Source organism: Nicotiana attenuata, unplaced genomic scaffold (genome assembly GCF_001879085.1).
Source record: "Nicotiana attenuata strain UT unplaced genomic scaffold, NIATTr2, whole genome shotgun sequence".
In the NCBI taxonomy this organism is placed as follows: Eukaryota; Viridiplantae; Streptophyta; class Magnoliopsida; order Solanales; family Solanaceae; genus Nicotiana; species Nicotiana attenuata.
In genome coordinates this window covers 92,400-115,448 of record NW_017673428.1, presented here as the reverse complement: position 1 = coordinate 115,448, position 23,049 = coordinate 92,400, and the positions used below count along the sequence as shown (strand labels likewise).

General features: G+C 35.3%; 4 protein-coding genes across 6 annotated transcripts; 3 read left to right on the top strand and 1 right to left on the bottom strand.

Moving 5' to 3' along the window:
• The first annotated feature begins 392 nt into the window (after positions 1 to 392).
• Positions 393 to 4,272, top strand: LOC109216367 (probable aminotransferase ACS12). 2 transcript variants are annotated; one of them, XM_019380516.1, is made up of 4 exons: positions 393 to 1,000; positions 1,112 to 1,246; positions 3,040 to 3,200; positions 3,358 to 4,272. In XM_019380516.1, exons 1-4 carry the CDS (start codon positions 527 to 529, stop codon positions 4,199 to 4,201), a joined length of 1,614 nt encoding a protein of 537 aa, XP_019236061.1. In that variant the 5' UTR covers positions 393 to 526; the 3' UTR covers positions 4,202 to 4,272. The 2 variants fall into 2 exon arrangements, with proteins under 2 accessions (XP_019236061.1, XP_019236062.1); XM_019380517.1 differs by having other exon boundaries at positions 913 to 1,000; positions 1,122 to 1,246.
• Positions 4,273 to 4,320: 48 nt separating this feature from the next.
• On the bottom strand, positions 4,321 to 7,228 carry LOC109216368. 2 transcript variants are annotated; one of them, XM_019380519.1, is made up of 3 exons: positions 7,116 to 7,228; positions 4,783 to 5,615; positions 4,321 to 4,601 (listed from the first exon to the last, which is right to left on the bottom strand). In XM_019380519.1, the coding sequence occupies exons 2-3, from the start codon at positions 5,500 to 5,502 to the stop codon at positions 4,494 to 4,496; spliced, it is 828 nt and encodes a 275-aa protein (XP_019236064.1). In that variant the 5' UTR covers positions 5,503 to 5,615; positions 7,116 to 7,228; the 3' UTR covers positions 4,321 to 4,493. The 2 variants fall into 2 exon arrangements, with proteins under 2 accessions (XP_019236064.1, XP_019236063.1); XM_019380518.1 differs by lacking the exon at positions 7,116 to 7,228 and having other exon boundaries at positions 4,783 to 5,752.
• A 5,931-nt stretch (positions 7,229 to 13,159) lies between these two features.
• Positions 13,160 to 13,480, top strand: LOC109216366 (probable LRR receptor-like serine/threonine-protein kinase At3g47570). The gene has a single exon (XM_019380515.1). The coding sequence runs from the start codon at positions 13,160 to 13,162 to the stop codon at positions 13,478 to 13,480; it is 321 nt and encodes a 106-aa protein (XP_019236060.1).
• A 6,268-nt stretch (positions 13,481 to 19,748) lies between these two features.
• LOC109216365 (receptor kinase-like protein Xa21) lies at positions 19,749 to 21,494 on the top strand. The gene is made up of 3 exons (XM_019380514.1): positions 19,749 to 19,975; positions 20,092 to 20,776; positions 20,847 to 21,494. The coding sequence occupies exons 1-3, from the start codon at positions 19,749 to 19,751 to the stop codon at positions 21,492 to 21,494; spliced, it is 1,560 nt and encodes a 519-aa protein (XP_019236059.1).
• Positions 21,495 to 23,049: the final 1,555 nt, after the last annotated feature.

Sequence of the window (23,049 nt, the reverse complement as noted above, 5' to 3'; positions counted from 1 at the left end):
ATATATATATATATATATATATATATATATATATATATATATATATATATATATATCCGGGACACACTAATATAGTACTATATATATTATGTGATACAGTTATTATTTGGAGAGTCTGAATTTTTTTTCGTTGATCATAACTTTTTATATTCTTAAAATATGTTAAATTCTTAATTATTAACTTATAATATTTTTTATGTATGTTTCAATGTATAAATTTACTTTAAAAAATTTGAAGATATAGTACTATATTAGTGTGTCCCGGATATATATCCAAAGTAAATAATTTGACAATATTTTTAATAGTGTCTCATAAAGAAAAAGAAAAAGAAAAAGAAAAAGCAAAAGCAAGGGGAAAAATGAATGAAGGGCATTTTCGGACAATTCGTCACTCCGCTAAAATTTTCATCAACAGAATCCTATCTTCCCTCGCCAGCCAAGCAAAGCAAAAACTAGAAACGAGCAGCAAAGCCAAACCCTTCCGGCGACAACATCGCCATCTTCCCGCCGCCGTAATCCGGCTCATATGACCCGAACCGGTGATATAAAACCTAATTCAGACGGCGAAACCGACACCATAAAAACATCGCCACCAAGAGGCAGGGAAGGTACTTCAGGCATGAGACTCGTTGTACCCTTACAAGGTGTAGTTCAAGGCAGAGGCGGCCTTATTTTAGGTTCACTCATTCCTTGTGCTCTTTTCTACTTCCTCCAGTTCTACTTAAAACGACACCGAACTAAGCCGTCTTCTTCTTCTTCTAATCCTCCGTCACCGTCAACGTCATCGCCGAACCTCGCCGAGTTACCACGGTCGTCTTCCCGTTTGAATCTGTCAACTCGTGGTTCAATTGGTTGCGTCTTTTTATCGTCAAGGGCTAGTTTGGTTGCTGCACCGAATGATTCCCCGTATTACATTGGCATGGATAGGTTCCGAGCGGATCCATACCATGAATTGGATAATCCAGACGGGATTATTGATCTGGGGCTAGCAGAAAATAGGGTATCGTCTATGAGTTTATTTCGATTTTTTTGCTAATTTATAGCTTTATCTTCATTGTTTTTACCGGAGAATGAATGATTTTGCAATGTGTTTTTCTGTATCTGCTCGAAGTTGTCGCTAGATTTAATAGAGAAGTGGCTTTCAAGCAATTTGAACGATTCCATGCTTGGAAGAGGTGGTGACAGATTGAATATCAATGGACTTCTTACGTACCAGCCGCATGATGGATTGACTGAGCTGAAAGTGGTAATGCATTTTATTTTCATTTCATTTTTTTCTGAAATATTTTCTACTGGAACTTGCTCCCGAGTATGGTGAGAGTTCTTGCCTTAAGGCCTGTGTGGTATGACAAAAGTTCTTTCAGCAAAATAATAGAAGGATGAGGTTGGCGAATGGGAAATGGTGTTTGGTGAGATATTTACACTGTGATAGGAGCAAGTGAAACGAGTAGGAGTTTAGTGGCAAATAATTTATGCCTAAATCCCCAACTTGTTTGTGATTGAGGCGTATTAGTTAGTGTTGTTATGGGTTTGAGCTGAAATTATGTTCATCTTCTGATCATTGAATATGACCAGAGAAAACTATAAGAATATATATGTTCACAAGTAAAGTCCTTATTTTTCCTGGAATGGGGAGGATTGGGGTGAGCTGAGGCAGTAGATTCAGGTTTTGCTTGAAAATTTGATGTTTTTGTTACTCCCTCCGTCCTGTCCCAATTTGGTTATACATTTTTATTTATTGGGATTTATTAAAGAGAAGAATCAAAATTATGAGTTAAGAGAAACACGTGGTGTCATATTGAATTTTGTGTTAACGAAAAAAATTAGAGGCATAATTATAGTATTCGAAAAGAGTAAAAGTGGGTTCTACGCAACTTTTTCTAGTATCTAAATTGTATTAAAATCTTCTATTTAAAGAGAGTGGGTCACATTTTGGGGCAACCTTAAAAAAGAAGAGTAGGACTAGCATTTTGGGAGGAAGGAGTATTAATCGGCATCAGTAAGGGCGCACTTAAGACTTGAAGTTAGGTGTAAACACAATCTGAATACTTCACATTGTGTAGGCATATCTTTGGCATAGGCACTAAAGCGTTAAAGCAGGCAGCTTGGCGCTCATGGTCTCTGTCTTCAAGTTGGCACTAAACAATAACTAGAGCTAGCAAAGCAGTATATATGGCTACAAAATTTCATGGATAAATGTGATAGTGAGTAAGAGTAGAAACTTAGATGATAGATATGTAGTGTAGATATTTATTTTGTATACTGCTTGTATAGGAGGTTTTCTCATCAATAATATTAGTTACATTATACCATAAAATAAAAAATTGCACCTTGCTTCTGGATCAAAAAGTAAAAATTTTTGAATTTGATTGGCATGGTTCTAACTCCCTATATTTCACTTAATTGAAGTTATCATTTCTTTCTTTTCCATGTAATTGTTGTTTGTATTTATAGTTATTTTTTTCCTGCATTACATATTTGTTTCTTTTTTTTCCCCTTCATTGATGCCTTTCTTTATTAAAGCACAAGCTTTAATTGTACTTTGTTCTTAAAGTTTCAGCATACCTTGATGCATTTCTATGTTTTTGCTTTTCACAACATCGTCTCCAGTTATCAGAATTTTGTACCGTACTGTACTGTTTGCTTCTCTTTTGGATTTCTAAGATTCTTCAGCGACCTGAAGGCAGTGATTTCTATTTATCAACTTCTTGGCTGCCAATGTGCCTCATTAATGGAAAAAGAGGTTAAATTCAGATTACTCCAATCTGGGGCAAATCTTCCAAGAATTCACCTAATTTTTTCTCTTTGGGATTTAAAATATACTGGTGGCAGTTAACGTTCATGTAATTTTGGTTCATTCTTCACATTCCAATTTCCACCTACTGTAATTTAATTATTTTTTTGGAACTTTAAATTTGTCTGCTGCCTAATAGGCAAATGTCAAGACACTATTATTTGTTTCAAATTCTAATTAAATCACCTATATCAAAGGATTGCTTCAAAAGGATATATTGTAACATTGTCATCTTAATCTTGTAGGCCATAGCAGGCTTCATGTCTCAGGTCATGGGAGAAAAAGCGTCATTTGATCCATCACGAATGGTGTTAACATCTGGTGCAACTCCAGCCATTGAGCTTCTGTGCTTTTGTTTGGCTGACCATGGGAATGCTTTGCTTGTTCCCACACCCTATTATCCTGGGTATTTTTTCAATCTGATCTAAGATAATATCATGTTGTCTTTTTTCAACTCCTATATTTCTCTTTCCTCTCCCTCTCCCTCTTCCTCTCCCTCTCCCTCTCCCTCTGTATATGTATGCACACAGGTGAGCTCGTATGTAACTAGATTCTATCTGCAGGTTTGATAGGGACATAAGATGGAGAACTGGCATAGATCTAATACCTGTTCACTGTCGTAGCTCCGATGCCTTCCTAGTGAACATCACTGCTCTTGATCAAGCATTTAGTCAGGCAAGAAAGCGAGGGCAAAAGGTCCGTGGAATACTTATCTCAAACCCGTCGAACCCTGTAGGGAACATACTGAGTAGGGAAATGCTACATAGTCTCTTAGATTTTGCGAGGGAGAAGAACATCCATGTAATATCAGATGAAATATTTGCTGGATCTAATTACGGTAGTGAAGAGTTTGTAAGCATGGCTGAAATTCTTGATGAAGAGGACCCTGACAGGGACAGGGTTCATATAATATATGGATTATCCAAAGACCTTTCTCTTCCAGGGTTTAGGCTCGGTGTTCTGTATTCCTTCAATGAAAATGTTGTGGCTGCATCTAAAAAGTTGACAAGATTTTGTTCCGCTTCAGCACCAACACAGAGGCTATTAGTTGCAATGCTTTCAGATGCTGGGTTCATCCAGGATTATGTGAGAACAAACAGAGAGAGATTGCGAAAAGTGTTTGACTTATTTGTGGCAGGTCTAAAACAATTTGGCATCGAATGCATGAACAGCAGTGCAGGTCTGTATTGTTGGGTTAATATGAGCAGTTTGATTTGCCCTTATAATGAAAAGGGAGAGCTTGAGCTGTGGGAGAAGCTCTTGAATGTAGCTAAGATAAACGTGACTCCAGGGTCAGCTTGCCATTGTATTGAACCTGGATGGTTCAGATGTTGTTTTAGTACGTTAGCAGAAAAGGACATTCCTGTAGTTATGGAACGGATACGTAAAGTTGTTGAGCGTAGGTAGGCCCCCAGCTTAAATGTTTATAGCTTTAAAATAGGATTGCCTCTGTTAGTTATATCATCTATTTCTGAGAATGAGCGGTTCCTATTCTGGAATTCAAAGTATGCATCATTGACACTTTATACAAAAGTTGCACTCATGTTACCAATTTACAATTCCAAGCAGTACGGTAGAGTGTTACATATTTCACAAGTTTAAAATTGAGCATGGATAACAGAGATGACTTTCAAGGTGACATGGTATAACTTAGCCCTTTCCAAAGTTGTGCCCAACTGTGAATCAAGATGCGCATCTTTCAGATTAGTTTGAGTTGAAATTGCCTCTTCCACTTGTTGTGCAGCTCTCCGATGCTATTGCCAATTCCAAAGATGCAGCATCCAAAAGCATTATCGTCCATCAGTTCCTGCAACAAGTATTATAATAGATGTCTTACAAATTGCAACCTTTGTTGAAATATGTTGTTCTACATATAAAGAGGATTAATTAGAAAACATCTTACTGCTATTTAATGTAAAGTTTTACGCCTGTGTTTACTAGCTTTTGGGTTAAACAGGATAAGTGATTGAAGTTCTCCAGAGCACTACCTTAGAGACGCTCTGCTTCTGCATTTGTACGGTCTTCCTCTGGTAACTTCTTCGTCGGCTCATCATTATTAGCTCGCCTAGAGTTAGTGGATGCCTTATTTTGATGCTGCAGTTGACGCGATCTAGATTGTTGTTAAGTGCTTTTGGAGGATCATGCGAACCTCCTTTTTCAGGGTAGCTGCTGTTTTGAAGAAAGCTTGAATTAGGTGATAACAGAGGAAAGAGCTTTTCCAGCAAAGCAGGCCCAACTAGACTTGTCGTTCCGGTTGCATAACTGAGAGCGCTGCTGCCGGTTTCAGAAGTTGGTGAAAGAGGACTCTTCAGCTGGCTGTCGTGTATGTCTGCTGTCGGAGAAGCTTGCTCCACAGGAATAGCCCCTGAAATGTCCACAGTTGGTACGAGACCATTAGCTAGGAGGGAAGGGGCTGAGCTGAAGGATTCATATGTTGATTCAGAATCAGATGCCTCAACTTCTGATTCTGACATCTCATTTTCTTCATGATAACCATGCTGATTGATGTAATCGCCTATGCCAGCCCAGAAGTTGCCTCCACTTTCTTGCAAATCTCGAACAGTTGAAGGGTAGCCAATGATATTTTCCTGTGGAGATGTATGGGAGAAGAAAGGACGTGGTGTTCCTGGCTTTTCTTCCCATTCAAAGGGGACAGAGGCGATGAGCTTAACTTGGGGTGTAAATGTAAACGTATTAGTAGTAGCCATAGGCGTTGGTTTCCAATCCTTTATTGGTATTCCTGGTCTTTCTTCCCAGATAAATGGAATGGAAATTTGTTGTCTCTCTCTCTTAGTGGTGGAATTCCCAGAAGGGTTGTTTTCTGCCATTGGAGGAGTGTATATTGTCATAGCCATTTTCGTTTATTGCTGAGCAAACAGCATACATGATACATATATAGCAGAAGCTAAGTGGGTTAGAGACGTTTGCAACTAAACCTACATGCCAACCGCACCATTTCAGCAAAGAAAGATTAGGCAAACGTACTGTCTGTTATATATATATATATATATATATATATATATATATATATATATAACAGACAGTATATATATATATATATATATATATATATATATATATATATATATATATATATAATATATATATATTATAAAAGACAGTATATATATATATTAATATTTATTAATATATATATATATAATTGTCTCTTTTTCACACACTCGTGTGTGAAGAATTCTTTGACTAACGATTTTTGGCATATTCTTTTTCTCGAAGAAGCGTGCTTTCATAGCCAATTGAAGAACCGGTCAACAAACTTGATTAACCTTACCAAACTAAAACTTTTGCTTTTCCTTTTTTCAATATTAAATGTGAAAGATATGCAAATTAATGAGTTTTGTTACTAAAAAATGGTAGGAGATAGCATCTTAAAATTATTTCTTTTAGCATTTTAATAATGCGTACAAACAAACCGAAATACGAAATATTTATCCGATTCAAACATCAAAATCCGATTCGAATTTAATTTGTTTTGGTTTCGAAATGCAATTTATAAAATTCGAAATGCAAAATATAATCTCTGAAAGGTGCCAAATCCGATCTGTTCCATGAGCATACCTAAGTTGGATGAGGTATTTTGGTCTATTCAGAACTAAGACTTTTCAGCCATAAGCCTTGTAGCTTATAGGAACTCTTCGGTATTGCAAGTTTCATACGGTGCATTTAGCTAATCGTATCATTGATAGCAATTTTACTTTCTCATAAAATATATATGAAAATGTGCTTTTAGAAAGGCTTTCTAGTTTTTACTAGAAAATAGAGGCGATAATTACATACGAAACATCTGCAAAGGAAAAAAAATCTTTTGATACGGTATTTTTCTCTAACGAGATGAATAATCTAATTTTTAAAGATTTATATGTAACATATAGTCTGTCTATCATAAGATTTATAAGTATTTCACAACATTTTATCATTTTCTTAATTTTTATTATTCTAAAAACCTTTTTTTCCGTAAGTGAATATATTTGCTGTTAGGGTAATATATCGTGATCTATTTAACAACCAAGACAAGCAAACTTAACGTCCAAAATATTTTGTTTAAGATTTTAATTTTAACAATTCTTGTACATCTACAAAAAAGAAATATTATTTATCATCTAATGAATTTACAAAGAATAATATTGTGGTAAAAGATACATCTTTCATTATATTTTTGTGGCCGTGAAATGTACGCAATACTCCCCATAATATTTTAGTAATTACTGACAATGAAGGAAAATAAAGTTTAAGCAGAGCATATGCTATTTCGGGGCATGCAATTTTTTCTTTTTTGAATAAATAATCTAGAGTTACTCACTGGATGAGCACCTAAGTGGCCTGGCATGTTAGAGATGCAGGTCTATATCCACCAAGCCAATCTCTTTTTTCTTCCCTTCGCCCCAACATTCTTCTTCCCCTCAAATATTTAATTAGAAAAAAAAAAAAAAAAAGAGAGAAGAAGAAGAAGAAAAACACAGTGATATAGAATAGAAAAAACAATTAGGCAAAGCTTAATATAATAAGAAAAATTGGCACCACGTAACAACCTATAATAAAAATTGGTAAATTTTTGGCCTTAGATTACATTTGGCAAAGGCAGCCCCAAAATATTGGCATGGTAAGCCAAATCCTAAAAAAAAAACTACTTCCCTATTTATTCTCTCCCCATAACCCACCTCTACTTCTCTTTGTCGTCTCCCTCTTCCTCTCTCTCCCTTTATTTCTTATGTCTCTCCACTCTCGATGAATTAAAGTTTCACTTCTGTTGCAACGACAAGCCTTTGCAAGATAGTATTAAAATAATTATTAATATATTAAAACAAGAGCATAAATATATCAAGATATCCCAAGAGTGATTCAAACGAGATCTAATTTGTTTCTCATGAATTGCTGAGTCTGTGCAAATTATTTAAAATGGATTTAAACCTCATGTTACATCCAAATTCCAAAGTATCGAAACTCGAAAGCAAAAGTCACAAAAGGGTAAATGAGGGGTTGTTGATCGCCGCTATTGCGGCATCGGATTTTGGATGGAGGTTTTGCTTTTCTCCATTAGGTTTTGGTGCTAGAATGGAGTATTAAAGTGCCATTTTTTTTAAAACTTTTTTGGTATTTCATGAATTTAGGACAACATATTGGTAGTCATGATTAATACATCCCTAAAATTGGCATTGGACAGAACTTCATTCTTTTTTCCTCTTCTTTTTCTTTTGATTAAGAAATGAATTCTAATTCTCATTTCGTATATCAATATATCTCTAACAAATATATTTATGTACATCCGCAAGAAACCACATGTTATACACTAAAATATACAAAGAAAAAAAACTTCTATTTACATTTTGATATACAAAAAAAAATTGATATACATTTTGATATACATTAAGAATAAAATAAAATTGTAATATATATTTGGTATACACATTATTTGATGTGTTATACACTGCGATATATAAAAAATATAATTATTTTCGTTATGATATACATTGATATAGAGATAAAAATAAATTTTTAACTAACTATAATAAAGAAGGAAAATAAAATTTTAATATATATTTTAATATATAAAAAAGAAGAAAAATAAAGTTGTGATATATATTTTGATATGCATATTATTGTTGTGATATAGATTTATGGGCTATTTGGTGCCAATATCTATAACTAAGGCTATTTTCTACCAATTATGTAAGTACATTGTCACACCATGCCAAAACCCTTGGCACCACGTAACAACCTATAATAAGGGCTATTTTCTACCAATTGTGTGAGACATTGTCACACCATGCCAAAACCCCATATAATAAAGTCTAGATATAAAGACGGCCCAGGAACAACAGCCAATACCAAGAATTAGATTAAAATTAGGGATTTTTTCATTCCTATACACTATTTGAAACTTTATTACGCTAAATGTTCATGTTTAGTAAATTACCCTACCTACACAAGTTTTGTTTACAAAATATATACATTCCACCTTAAAAGGCTCCCAATCCATTATTAGTGCCTTCAATTAAGGGATTTAGTTACACCCTTTACCTTTTTGTTTTTATTTTTTTTCTCTTCTTCTCTTTCCTTATTTTTCTGATGCACTATACTAATCTGTTCCTAATGCTGGACTTCACCAATGGTAATCACTGCTTCTTCAGCTTAATATTTTGCTCATCTCCTTTGTAATTTACATTATGAGTCTTGTAGTGCACCTCCTAAGCTTAGGAATGGATGTGTTTGGTTGTAGTGAAGCCAACTGTGGTTGTGCAATAAAGATGGCTCATAGTAATTAGTGATGGTAATTGTATAGTGATGACGAACAAAATCATAGTAAAAGATTGCTTTCACTAAAATCTCAAACTGGACAACGTCTTAATACATTTTATTTCATGAATATGAACTATCTCATAAAATTCTTCACTAACTAGACTTGTGGGCAAATAGTATTTCTAGAGAAAAAAAAAAGCATGTGAGATATCAAAACAGCAAAATCTTTGAAGAAGGAAAAGCATGCAGTGTACTGCCTAACAAGACAAACTGGAAGANGAAACTATAAATTTTGGAAACTGAAGAATAGAGAGCGCTTTGCTTCAGAAGTTGTTACCGCACAGAAAGAATATTTTTGCCCTTTTTGCACTATTTATGTAGCAATTCTTTCATCTCATTGCTTCTCTTTGTTCAAATTTAAAATTTTTTTCCGAATATTGTAATTGAGTCGTGTTTTATACTGAAGAACTACTCTTTACTCAGAGCAAAAGTTCTAGCCAGAAGAAATGTAGTTATTAAAAGACACAACTCAAATCAACACCAGTAAAAGTCAAGTTGACGGAAAGCAAAGAAAATGTGTGAAATGTGGAATTAAGAAGAAAAAAAAGGAGGTGAGGTAGGGACCTAACAGATATTATTTGGTTTGATTAATAGGAGGTGTGGTGATGTACAACTGCAATATCATACAACTTGAATACAATTTTTATATAAAATTTATACAATATGTATTTTGTATATTTTGTATTTGATTTATACATAGTAAAAATAAATTACATACAACTAATTATATATTATACAATTTATCTACAACTTTCACACATTATTTCCACCCAGTTAAATACAATTACAATAACATACAACTTAAATACAAATTTTATACAAAATTTATATAATATGTCTTTTGTATATTTTGTATCTGATTTATACATAGTAAAAACAAATTTTATACAACTAATTATATATTATACAACTTATCTACAATTTTCATACATTATTTCTACTCAGTTATATACAACTACAATATCATAGGACTTAAATATAATTTTTATACAATGTTGTTCAACTTTCATACAGTAGTTAAATAAATAAATAAAATATATATAAACAACAGAATACAATTTTTTACAATTTCTACAATTTTACTACAATTTTGTAAATATAATGTATATCATGTCGTCTTCTTCTTCTTCTTCTTCTTCTTCTTCTTCTTCTTCTTCTTCTTCGAGTTTCAATCTTAAATTCAGCCAAAACCAAGTCTAATCTTCACCAAAACCCCTCAAAATTGAGATATAAACTCCAAACCATATTCCTAATTGTTTGCAACAACACCCAATCCAAACAAATAATGATTTTTGAAAACCCAAATTCGAATTCAAAGCTTTGAAGCTTTTTAATGGCTGTCAATGGTGGAATTGCTGCTCTCTTTTCCTTTGCTTTACATTACTGAAATTAGGGATTAAAAGATAGAGAGAGAGACGTAGAGAGAATTTCCAATTCTTTGCAACAACATCCAATTCAAACAAATAATGTTTTTTGAAAACCTAAATTCGAATTCAAAGTTTCAAAGCTTCAAAGCTTTTTGATGGTTGTCAATGGTGGAATCGTGGATGAGTGCAAGATACGTGGGAGAGAGGGGTGGGATGTGGAGAGAGAAACATGGGGGAGTGGAAGATACGTTAGAGTAATTTTAGGACACTAATTATTATCATTAATTCCCTTAAAATGTACATAAATAGTAATTAGGTATATAAAATATAATTATGGTAAAACTTGAGCAGGGAGGGTAATATAGTTTCATATAGTGTATATGAATGTAAAAATTCCTTACCTTCCAAGTTCATTGAAAAACAATTTATTTGATGCTTAAATTTTACTACGACGACGGCCAAAAAAATTTTCAATGAACTGCCAAGGATTCCCAGTCAAGGCAGAGATTCAAATACTAGTTCAACCAAAGATGACAATCTACCATCCATTCACGAAACAATTGAAACAGAGCATGAGAATTGGCGTATTATATATTGTCGTGACTTTAGGTGGATAGCCAATATCAGAAATGAAGGAGCGTGTCTATTATCCTATCATATTGACAACCACCCTTCCACATACGACTTATGAGCAAGTTAAATAATTAAAGGTACTTGAGGTCTCATTGGTCTTCTATTGGATGGACAGTCAACTCACACATCATACACCATTAAAAAAGAACGTGCAGAGAATCTAACGCCTTCTTTGGGGCAAACTTTCAGAAGACTTATTAGGCGTTTGGACTTAAAAGTAGTATAATTTTTGAAATAAGAAAAGGGAGTAGTATTTGGTATTAAGTTGAAAAATAGTATTTGAAATTATGTTATGTTTAGACATGATAAATATTGCAATTTTGTGAGTGGGGAAAAAAAATTCTAAAAATTTTGAAAAGGTGATCAAGACCAGTTTTTGGTTTTTTAAAAAGCTCATATTCAAAAAAAATTCAAAAACTTGCAAAATTTTATGGACAAACACATTTTTAATTTTATTTTTGAAAAAAGGAAATCTTTTTTTTTTTTTATGGAGAAATGGGGCCTTAATAAAGTCAAGTCGCCTGCCTCTGGAAAATTTATAGCCCATTATTCAGGCACTGGTTTGCCCCAATTGGCCTCTTCCCGACATCCTTAACAAATTTTTTTGAGAAATTTTCATAAAGCATTATCTTTTAGTGGTAATTAGCTATTTATAGATACCATTTGCTATATTACAGATTGTAGATACCTTTTCTGTTGTTATAAGATGTATTTGATGTATTTAAGCTACTATATTCATGAATACAGTAGCAAAAATAGGCGTGAATCAGGGAAGTCCAGCTAATCAATTGTTGTATTCGTGTGTATTCGACTGTATTCATAGCGTGAAACATGGGATTACAACTGGACATATTATTGTATTCGATTGTATTCACAGCGTGAAACAGGGGATTACACTGTTTTTAAACGGAAAGTGAATCAATTAACATAATAGACTCCTAATATAACTCAATAAACTCAATTATAACACACAAAATTTATATTTCCAATTATAAAAAAGATTCTCAACCGAAATATACCCCAAAAATATAGAAATCTTCAGAGAAATATATAATACATCTGAATACATAAATTATATTAATTAAAAAAAATATATGAATACATTCATGGCATATAGCGAGACAGTGAATACAATGAAATACATAGAATACAGCGGGATACATTGAAATATAATGAAAAAAAGACAGTGAATATAATGAAATACATGGAATACAGCGAGATATATTGAATTACAATGAAAGAAAAGACAATGAATACAATGAAATACAGCGTGATACGTTGAAAAAACATTGAAATATATTAACAAAAAATTAAGTTGCTCAGCCCCAAACTCCACCGTCTTTGTTCAAGAACAAACCCTAATTTCCGGCGAATCCGCCATCGGGCAAAAACCCTGAATCTCACTGTTCCCACGCTCGGTTTGCTGATAACATTCGGAGTAGGTTTCACATTGAAGCCATGTAATGTCACCACCAGTGTCAATAGCCATGTAGAATTCCTTCACCGGTTGTCCTAATCCGACCCGAGCAAAATACTCGCCACTGCCTTCACTTATTCCAGAAGTAACAGGGGCCTGGATTTCTTCAAGTTGAAGCATAGTAGTGAGTGAGGAAGCTAGTCGGGAGAGAGTGAGAGATGTGTAGTTTTTGTGTTGGGTTTTTGTAAGAGAAGAACGAGGATATATTGATACAGAGAATGCTGAAGAAGAAGAAGAATCTGAAAGAATGAGAAAGAAAAATAATGTAAAGCGTATTTTATGGCTTAAGGGTAGGAGGTAACCATAAATAGATATTTGGCTATAAAAATTAAAAGGTAGCTATGGAATATAATTTTTTAAAATGGTATTTATTTAAAATAAATAAGGTATCAACCTTTGCTATAGGAGGTAAAAATTCCAATTTTATCCCTATTTATGCTGACCACTTCATTCCTTTATTTTATATGCAGTTTTAATTATATACTACAAACATCAGTTGTATCCGTGGAGAAAGCCAACTCTTTTATTCTTTGTGTTGTCTTGCAATTACTCTACTTGTTAGTGGCATGCATGGCAACAAACATAAGCACAGATAAATCAGCTCTTCTTGCCTTAAAAGCCAGAGTTACTCTAAACTCTTCTCATTCCTTAACCCAAAATTGGTCTTCTCAATCTTCAGTCTGTGACTGGATTGAAGTCACTTGTGGATCTCGCCACCGCAGGGTGAGAGCACTCAATATATCAAACATGGACATTGTTGGAACCATTCCGCCAAAGTTGGAAAACCTCTCGTTTCTTGTTTCTCTCGATGTGAGCAAAAATAATTTGCATGGAGACATCCCTCAAGATTTGTCTCGTTTACGTCGATTGAAGGTGATTGATCTCGGATAAAATAACTTGCAAGGTACATACTGTTATGTCGAGGAAGAGGCAAACCCGAAAATAAAGAAGATAAAGAACACCAAATTTTAACGTGGAAATCCCTTCAAATCGAAGGTAAAAACCACGGGATCACAAAGATCCAAAAAGCTCCACTATAACAATAAGAGGGTTACAAAAGTTCTCCAAATTGGCTACACAACAAGGGCCAAACACGGAGCAACAATAGCAACAAGAGCAACAACTAATCAATTGAAGAAAGAGTATAATCCACAAAACGAAGCTGCTGTTCGAGGCTCGAAATCAGATACTATGAGCCTCCAAATCCGATCCACCGTTCAAATCCAAGATCAAGATGTTATGAACATTCAGTCAAAATTTCAGCCCGATCCAACGGTTAACGAATCGGAAAACTGATTTGAAGTTGGCTGGTCGGAATAAAAATCTGCAGCAAAACAAATACTTTTTTTCTCTCTTCTCTCTTGATGAAAGCTCTCTCAAAACCCACTCAAAATGAGTGGTGCTTTCTCTTAAAGCCAAAACCCACTCAAAATAGGAATAAACCGAATCCAATTCCAAATAGTATTGGAAACCAAAGGAGAATAGGATTAGGCCATTGGGCCTTTGGCTGGACAACATGGGCATGTGCCCAACAAACTCCCCCTCCAGCCAAGGGGCCAAATGTGTCTTCAAGTAGAGGAACTATTGACAGGCTTTATGCCTGCCAATTTTCTACAAAATTCATGTTTATCTGCAACCACCGCTTTGTCAGCATATTCGAAGGATTTTCATCAGTGTGTATCTTCTCAACCTCAAATAATTTCTCTTCCACGGCCATTCTTATCCAATGATACTTTCTATTTATATGTTTGGTCTTATAATGAAAAGTGGAGTGCTTGGTGAGACAGATAGCACTCTGATTACCACAAAATAAGATGTACCGTGGCTGCTCAAAGCCAAGATCATTAATAAACTCCTTCATCCATAATAGTTCTTTGGCACCTTCTGTGACAGCAATATACTCGGCTTCTGTGGTGGATAGAGCTATGCACTTCTGTAGTCTAGATTGCCAAGAAACAGCCCCCCCTACAAAAGTGATCAAATAACCGGAAGTGGATCTTGAATTATCAAGATTGCCTCCTAAATCAGAGTCTGTGTAACAAACAAGTTCAGGCTTGCCATTGCCAAAGCACAGCTTCAAATCTGCAGTACCTTTTACATACCTTAATATCCATTTTACTGCATCCCAATGTTCTTTTCCAGGATTGGAAATGAATCTGCTAACAGTGCCAACGGCATGTGCAATATCTGGTCTAGTGCAAACCATAGCATACATCAAGCTACCAATGGCAGAAGAGTAAGGAATACGAGACATCTCCTTTTTCTCTTCATCAGTAGATGGACTCTGACTAATACTCAATTTGAAGTGTTTAGCAAGAGGAGTACTAACCACTTTTGCATTTGTCATATTGAACCTCTTGAGTACCTTCTCAATGTATTGCTTTTGGGACAAAAATAACTCATTTCTATCTCTGTGTCGGTGGATTTGAATGCCCAAGATTTTCTTTGCTGGCCCCAAGTCCTTCATCGCAAACGATTTGCTCAACTGCTTCTTAAGGACTGCAATTCTGGATTTATTCTTTCCAACAATAAGCATGTCATCCACATAAAGCAATAAAATAATAAAATCATCATCAGAGAACTTCTGGAAGAATACACAGTGGTCTGAAGAAGTTTTCTTGTACCCTTGTTCTTCAATGACAGATTCAAACTTCAAATACCATCGCCTTGGAGCTTGTTTCAATCCATACAGGCTCTTTTTCAATTTGCAGACATAATTTTCTTTTCCCTTAGTTACAAAACCCTCAGGTTGCTCCATATAAATCTCCTCATCTAAATCACCATGAAGAAAAGCAGTCTTGACATCCATCTGCTCAACCTCTAAATCTAGACTTGCGGCTAAGCCTAGAACCACACGAATAGAAGACATCTTCACAATAGGGGAGAAAATTTCATTAAAGTCAACTCCCTTCTTCTGGCCAAAACCTTTAACAACTAACCTCGCCTTGTATCTAGGCGCAGATGTATGGTTATCTTGCTTTATTCTGAATATCCATTTGTTAGATAAAGCTCTCTTACCTTTCAGCAATTTCACTAACTCATATGTGCCATTCTCATGGAGTGACTTCATCTCATCTTCCATTGCTTTGATCCAATGATCTTTGTGATTATCTTGCATGGCTTCATCATAATTCTCAAGTTCTCCCATGTCAGTCAAAAGTACATACTCATCAGGAGGATAGCGCATGGATTTTTGCTTCTCCCTTGTAGATCTTCTAAGAGAGGTTTCAGGAGCATTCGTAGTAGTTACCTGTGCAGGAATTGGTTGCTGATCAACCACAACTTCATCAACTGGAGCATCCATAACATCTACACCATGATGATCATTTTGATCTTGATCACTATCTCCATCATTGTCTTGGGTTCCTTCATGTGCAATAGGTGCCTTAGCAATTGAAACTGGATCAATATCAACTAAGCTCTCATTACTCTGAGAATCTATCTTCTCAGCTTTGTCAATATCTTCAATAGTTTAGTCTTCAAAGAATATTGCATCACGACTTCTAATAAGTTTACTATCAATTGGATCATAAAAACGATACCCAAACTCATCTTGACCATAACCGATAAAGATGCACTGCTTAGTTTTGACATCCAGTTTCGATCTCTCATCTTTAGGAATATGCACACAAGCTTTACACCCAAAAACTCTCAGGTGATCATAAGAAACATCTTTGGCAAACCAAACTCTGTCTGGGACATCACCATCCAAAGCAACAGCATGAGACAAATTGATAACATAGGCAACAATGTTAAGTGCTTCCGCCCAAAATGTATTTGGAAGTTTAGCCTCTGAAAGTAAGCATCTAACTCTCTCAACTAGAGTTCTATTCATCCTCTCTGCCAAACCGTTCAATTGAGGCGTCTTGGGCGGAGTTTTCTGATGACGAATTCCTTGTTCCTTGCAATAGTTATCAAAGGGACCACAATATTCACCACCATTGTCAGTGCGAATACATTTTAATTTCTTCCCCGTCTGTCTCTCAGCTAAGGCCTGAAATTCCTTAAACACGCCAAGTGCTTGATCTTTAGATTTCAAAGGATACACCCAGAGCTTACGAGAATGATCATCAATGAAGGTCACAAAGTAAAGTGCACCACCTTTTGACTTTACTTTAAAAGGACCACACAAATCAGAGTGTACTAGCTCTAATAAATCGGGCTTTCTTGAGGGAGGATGGCTATGAAAGGAAACCCTTTTCTGTTTACCAGCTAAACAATGTATGCACCTTTGCAGCTTTGCTTGTTTTACTCCAGAAAGCAAACTTTTCTTAGCCAAACACGTAATCCCTCTCTCACTCATATGACTCAATCTTCGATGCCACAATTCTGACAAACTATCACTTTCCACCAGATTTATTGAGTCATTAAGAATAGAGCCTTGTGTCACATATAATTGACCAGACTTGACTCCTCGAGCCACTACTAACGAGCCCTTGGTGAGCTTCCATTGGCCGTTAAAGAGAGAATTATGGTAACCTTCATCGTCTAATCTTCCTGCGGAGATCAAATTGAAAGGAAAGTCTGGAGCACGCTTCACATCTTGAAGAACTAACGTTGAGCCATTATTAGTTTTGAAACAAACTGTGCCAACACCAAACACCTTAACTTCACTGGCATTGCCCATCTTTAACACTCCAGAATCAACATGAGTATAAGATGAGAAAAAATCTTTTCTTGGTGTGACATGTGAGGTAGCTCCAGAATCTACTATCCAGCTCGTCTCATGGGATACCAAATTGATGACGTTTTCATCATAAACAAAAATAAGGTCATCTTGAACAATAGCAGCAACATTGTTCTCGTTATTTTCAACTTTCTTTCCTTCTATAGTGTCTTGATTCAACTTGCGGCAAAACCTTTTGATGTGTCCTTTCTAGCCACAGTGGTTGCATGTAACATTATAGTATTTGGACCTTGACTTACTTCTACTTTTACCTCTATTCCTTGAGCCTCTTGTTCTATCTCTCCCCCGGTCTTCTATAACCAAGATATCTGCTTGTGAGGATGAACCCTGCGATTTTCTCCTTACTTCCTCGTTCAACACACCACTCTTGGCATATTCCATGGTCACCTTACCTCTAGAAGCTGAATTTGTCAAAGAAACACGAAGAGTTTCCCAAGAGTCTGGCAGAGTATTAAGAAGCCAAAGTCCTTGTATCTCATCATCAAAATTAACCCCCATTCCAGATAGCTGATCAAGGACGCCCTGAAAATCATTTATGTGATCAAGGATAGGGCTGTCTTCCTTGTATTTAAAGGTCATCAATTGCTTTAGCAGAAACAATTTGTTGTTCCCGGTTTTGAAGCATAAAGAGTCTCTAGCTTTTCCCACAATGATCTCGCATGTATCTCGTTCACAATATGGTTGCGAACATTATCTTCAACCCATCGCCGTATATATCCATATACTTGTTGGTGCTCAAAATCCCAATCTTCATCGGATATACTCTCGGGTTTATGAGCTGAAAAAACGGGTAGATGCATCTTCTTCACGAACAACAAGTCTTTCATCTTGCTTCTCCAAACATTATAATTTCTCCCATTTAAACATACCATCTTGCTCATATTCGCCTCCATTCCGTAATAACCCGGATAAATAACCAAGGCTCTGATACCACTGTTATGTCGAGGAAGAGGCAAACCTGAAAATAAAGAAGATAAAGAACACCAAATTTTAACGTGGAAAACCCTTCAAATCGAAGGTAAAAACCACGGGATCACAAAGATCCAAAAAGCTCCACTATAACAATAAGAGGGTTACAAAAGTTCTCCAATTGGCTACACAACAAGGGCAAAATACGGAGCAACAATAGCAACAAGAGCAACAACTAATCAATTGAAGAAAGAGTATAATCCACAAAATAAAGCTGCTGTTCGAGGCTCGAAATCATATGCTACAAGCCTCCAAATCCGATCTTCACCGTTCAAATCCAAGATCAAGATGTTATGAACACTCAGTCAAAATTTCAGCCCGATCCAACGGTTAACGACTCGAAAAACATGATCTGAAGTTGGCTGGTCGGAATAAAAATCTGCAGCAAAACAAATACTTTTTTTCTCTCTTCTCTCTTGATGAAAGCTCTCTCAAAACCCACTCTTATGTGCTTAAGTCTTTCAAAGACTTGTATCAATGAGCATAGAATAATTCTCCAAGGTTGTCCTATTTATAGATCATGAGTGGTGCTTTCTCTTAAAGCCAAAACCCACTCAAAATAGGAATAAACCGAATCCAATTCCAAATAGGATTGGAAACCAAAAGAGAATAGGATTAGGCCATTGGGCCTTTGGCTGGACAACATGGGCGTGTGCCCAACACATACTTGATAGGACTAGTACTTTTCTCAGTTTGCATTTAGAATGCTTTGTTAGTATTCATAAATATAGAAATTTGTGATGTTAATAGGTGTAGCATTGCATTTTAATTCAAGAAGTCGTGTTGCTCTGCCCTCATAATAATAGCCCCAGCTGGGTCGAACACCGGGTTCATCTTAACCTAGTACTTTCGACGCAGAGTATAAATTTATATTTCAAAATCCAATAAATTTGCAATAAATAGTAGGTCTGAACCCATATTTTTAAAGTTGAACCCATAGAACCTAAACCCTAAATTCGCCCCTGCTCTATTTACAATACTAGGTAGACGATTGACGTATATGATGTTTAGTTGGATGAACCATCAACCTTTAAGAATAACTTCTGCAAAAAATAGAATTATTTTCAAAATAACCACTAAGGGAACACCTTTTTCAATACAACAACTAAATATCAGTCCCAAAATAGTTGGGTCGGCTATATGTTTCATCATTAACTATGTTAGTGCATTTAAACTGATCTCACGTGGAACAACTTTTTCAATCGCTTTCTTTTTTAGATTCTATGGACTTGAACTAATAAGTCTATCCTTGATTATATGCCTCTTTGGCTTTATTTCCCAAACTAAACCTTGCACGCATGTAATCATCTAATCCATATTGAAAAGCCTTCTAGTACGGGCATGTGAGAATTAACATTTGGTCTCTATGCATGATATATATATATATATATGTTGCAGGTGTTATACCCGGAGAGATTGGGAAGCTTCACAAGTTGGAGACATTTTAATAAATTAAGTGGTTCCATACGGGAAGAGCTCTTCAATATCTCTACGCTAAGAAGGATGTCACTTGCATCCAATAACCTTTCGGGTAGTCTTCCATCTGCTTCAACCTACTGGCAAACGAATCTACATTGTCTGCATCTAGGTAATAACAGCATAGATGGAGTTATACCCAGCTCAATCTCCAATTCTTCAAATCTAAGGGAATTACATCTTTATGATAACAAATTCAGTGGCCCGATTCCTAATAACTCTTTGGGGGATTTGAGACAGCTTGAACGTTTGAGGTTGTTCAGAAACCACTTATCATCTCCGCACCTAAGTATCTTAACTTCTTTGGCGAACTGCACATCTTTGAAAGAGATAGAGATATCATATAATCCTCTTAATGGTGTTCTTCCAGATTCCATCAGCAATCTCCCACTTCTCTTGAACGATTTAGTTTATATTATTCTGAAATTAGGGGACAGATACCATTAGGAATTGGTAATTTAAGTAACTTAAACACTTTGTCCCTATTCGGCAATGACTTGACTGGATCAGTGCCAAGAACAGTATGTTATTTACAGAATCTTCAAGTTTTAGCTCTTGATCAAAATAGGTTAACTGGACCCTTCCCAGAGTGCCTTTGCAAATTGCCGGAATTGGGCTCCGTTAGTTTGTCGTATAATCAAATATCGGGTCCAATACCATATTGCATTGGCAATACTACCTCTTTGAGAAATATTTACCTAAATTCAAATAGGCTCACTAACATACCCATGAGTCTATGGAGCCTCAAAGATCTTCTAGTGCTTGACTTGTCCAATAATTCTTTGGTTGGTTCTTTACCTCCAGATTTTGGAAATTTGGATGCCATAACATTAGTAGATTTGTCGAGGAATCGCCTTTCAAGAAGTATTCCAACCACAGTCGGAGACTTGCAGAAACTAATTTATCTTTCTTTGGCTTTCAATGAGTTGCAAGGATTTATTCCTGAGCCACTCGGAAAAATGATAAGTTTGGAATCGGCGAATCTATGCAATAACATTCTTTCAGGTATGATTCCAAAATCATTAGAGACACTTCGGTATCTGAAGGATTTCAATGTATCATTCAATAGATTAATTAGAAGGTGAAATCCCAAGTAAAGGACCTTTTCTCAATTTCACCTCTCAGTCTTTTATGGGAAATGATGAGTTATGTGGTGGTTTCCTTTTCCGACCTTGTAAGGCTAGGTCTGTTCATCACTCATGGAGAAGCAGATTTCTTCTGATTGTACTTGTCCCATTGGTGGTTCCATTAATGGGACTTGGCTCAATTGTTGTGTTCATGTTCATGTTCAGGAGACGTAGAAATAATGTTCCAACCCAAGTCGAATCCTTACCTGCAACAACGATACTAGCCCGGATTTCATACATTGAAATCGAAAGGGCAACTCAAGGGTTCGACCAATGCAACTTGCTAGGGCGTGGAGGTTTCGGTTCTGTTTACAAGGGCATCTTTGCGAATGAGATGGTTTTGGCAATCAAAGTGTTTAATTTACAGATTGAAGGTGCATTCAAGAGTTTTGATACTGAATGTGAAGTTTTACGCAACCTTCGCCATAGAAATCTTACCAAAGTTATCAGCAGTTGTAGTAACATGGATTTTAAAGCATTACTTGTAGAGTACATGCCCAATGGAAGCCTAGAGCAATGGTTACATTCTGATGATTACTACTTGAATATGATCCAAAGATTAGACATAATGATCGATGTTACATCAGCTTTGGAATATCTCCGATCCATCATGGTTGTGCAACAGTCGTTGTACATAGCGACTTGAAGCCTAGTAATGTCTTGCTAGACCAAAGGCTGGTTGGGCACGTGAGTGACTTTGGCCTGACCAAGTTATTAGGAGAAGGGGAATCTATTGCTCATACTAACACACTTGCAACGATGGGCTATATTGCACCAGGTAACTTTCTTTTTGGTCTTTTATTATAAAGTGTTATTGTGTTAAATAGTAGTACGTAATCTTTTGTTTTCTTGTTTTGTGTAATATATCATAGATTCATGAAAAAATGGTATTGAAAACCTCAAAATATAAAGGCCATTTGGCTTAGCTAAAACAGGAATGTAGCTTTTAAGCACCAATTGCCGGAAAATCTGAAACTGATTTTATGAATAAGAAATTATACGGTTAGATAGAAGAGCTGAAACTGAAACAAACAGTTGACGTGTTTGTTAAAGAAGTGCTTATAAGAATTTTTTTCTATTAAAATAACTGAAAATGCCATTAAAGTTGTTAATATTAAAAATAGATTATTGCAAGACTTTTCATTTCCGATACAAATTATGATATCTTTCAATTCATTTTAAAGTTCTAAATTGAGTAGATAAATTAGTTTAAATGAATATAAGTAAATTATTGAAATAACATAGCAGTAATTAATATATGCTCAACTTATAGCTTTTGGCTTTTTTTTTTTTTTTAAGGGTCTTTTGGCTTATTTTGTCTTAAAAGTACTAGACTTGTAACACCTTTTTTTTTTTGCTTGCCAAACACTGATATGTTATTTGCTAGTTTTAATGTAACATATCACAGATTTTGCATAAAAAAAAGGGTATTGAAAACATGGAAATATGACAATGTCAAACTCTATATTCATGCATCTACAACGATAAAGAAAAAGAAACTTGCAGTCTTATCGTTTCATTTGATTGTCTTACTCTTGGTTCATTCCAGTTCTGCCTTCAGTTTTGTTTTTCTTTTTTTTTTTTTTTAAATTTATCTACTCAAGATAGATTTAAATTTTTTTAATATCTTTCAAATATACGGATATTACTTTCGTTTATTTATGTAGTCCGTTAAGAAACTAATTTACTCTAGCAACATTGGATCAGAGTATGGATCAGTAGGATTAGTTTCTAGAAGATGTGATGTGTACAGCACGGCATAATGCTCATGGAAACATTCACAAGAAAAAAGCCATATGATGAAATGTTTCAAGAAAATTTGAGCATGAGGAATTGGGTCTGTAATTCAATACCTGCAACACCAGAGGATATTATTGATGCCACCTTATTGGAACCACAAGAGATTGATTTCAAGAAAAAGTTGCATTGTGTGTCCTCTATTTTGGAGTTGGCTTTGAATTGCACAGCTGAATCTCCTAATGAGAGGCTGAACATGAAATATCATGAAGATCAAGCTGGAATTTCTTCGCAAATGATGTAGTAAGGTTTATGTGATGGTAAGTATCCAGCTTTTTCATCGATATTCTCATTTCATCTGGATAGAAATGATTTTTTTCTTGTCTATACCATATCAATATATAGAAGTGAACCATTTTTTTTCATACAAACATATCCCCTTGAAGTAAAAGAAAAAACAAAAA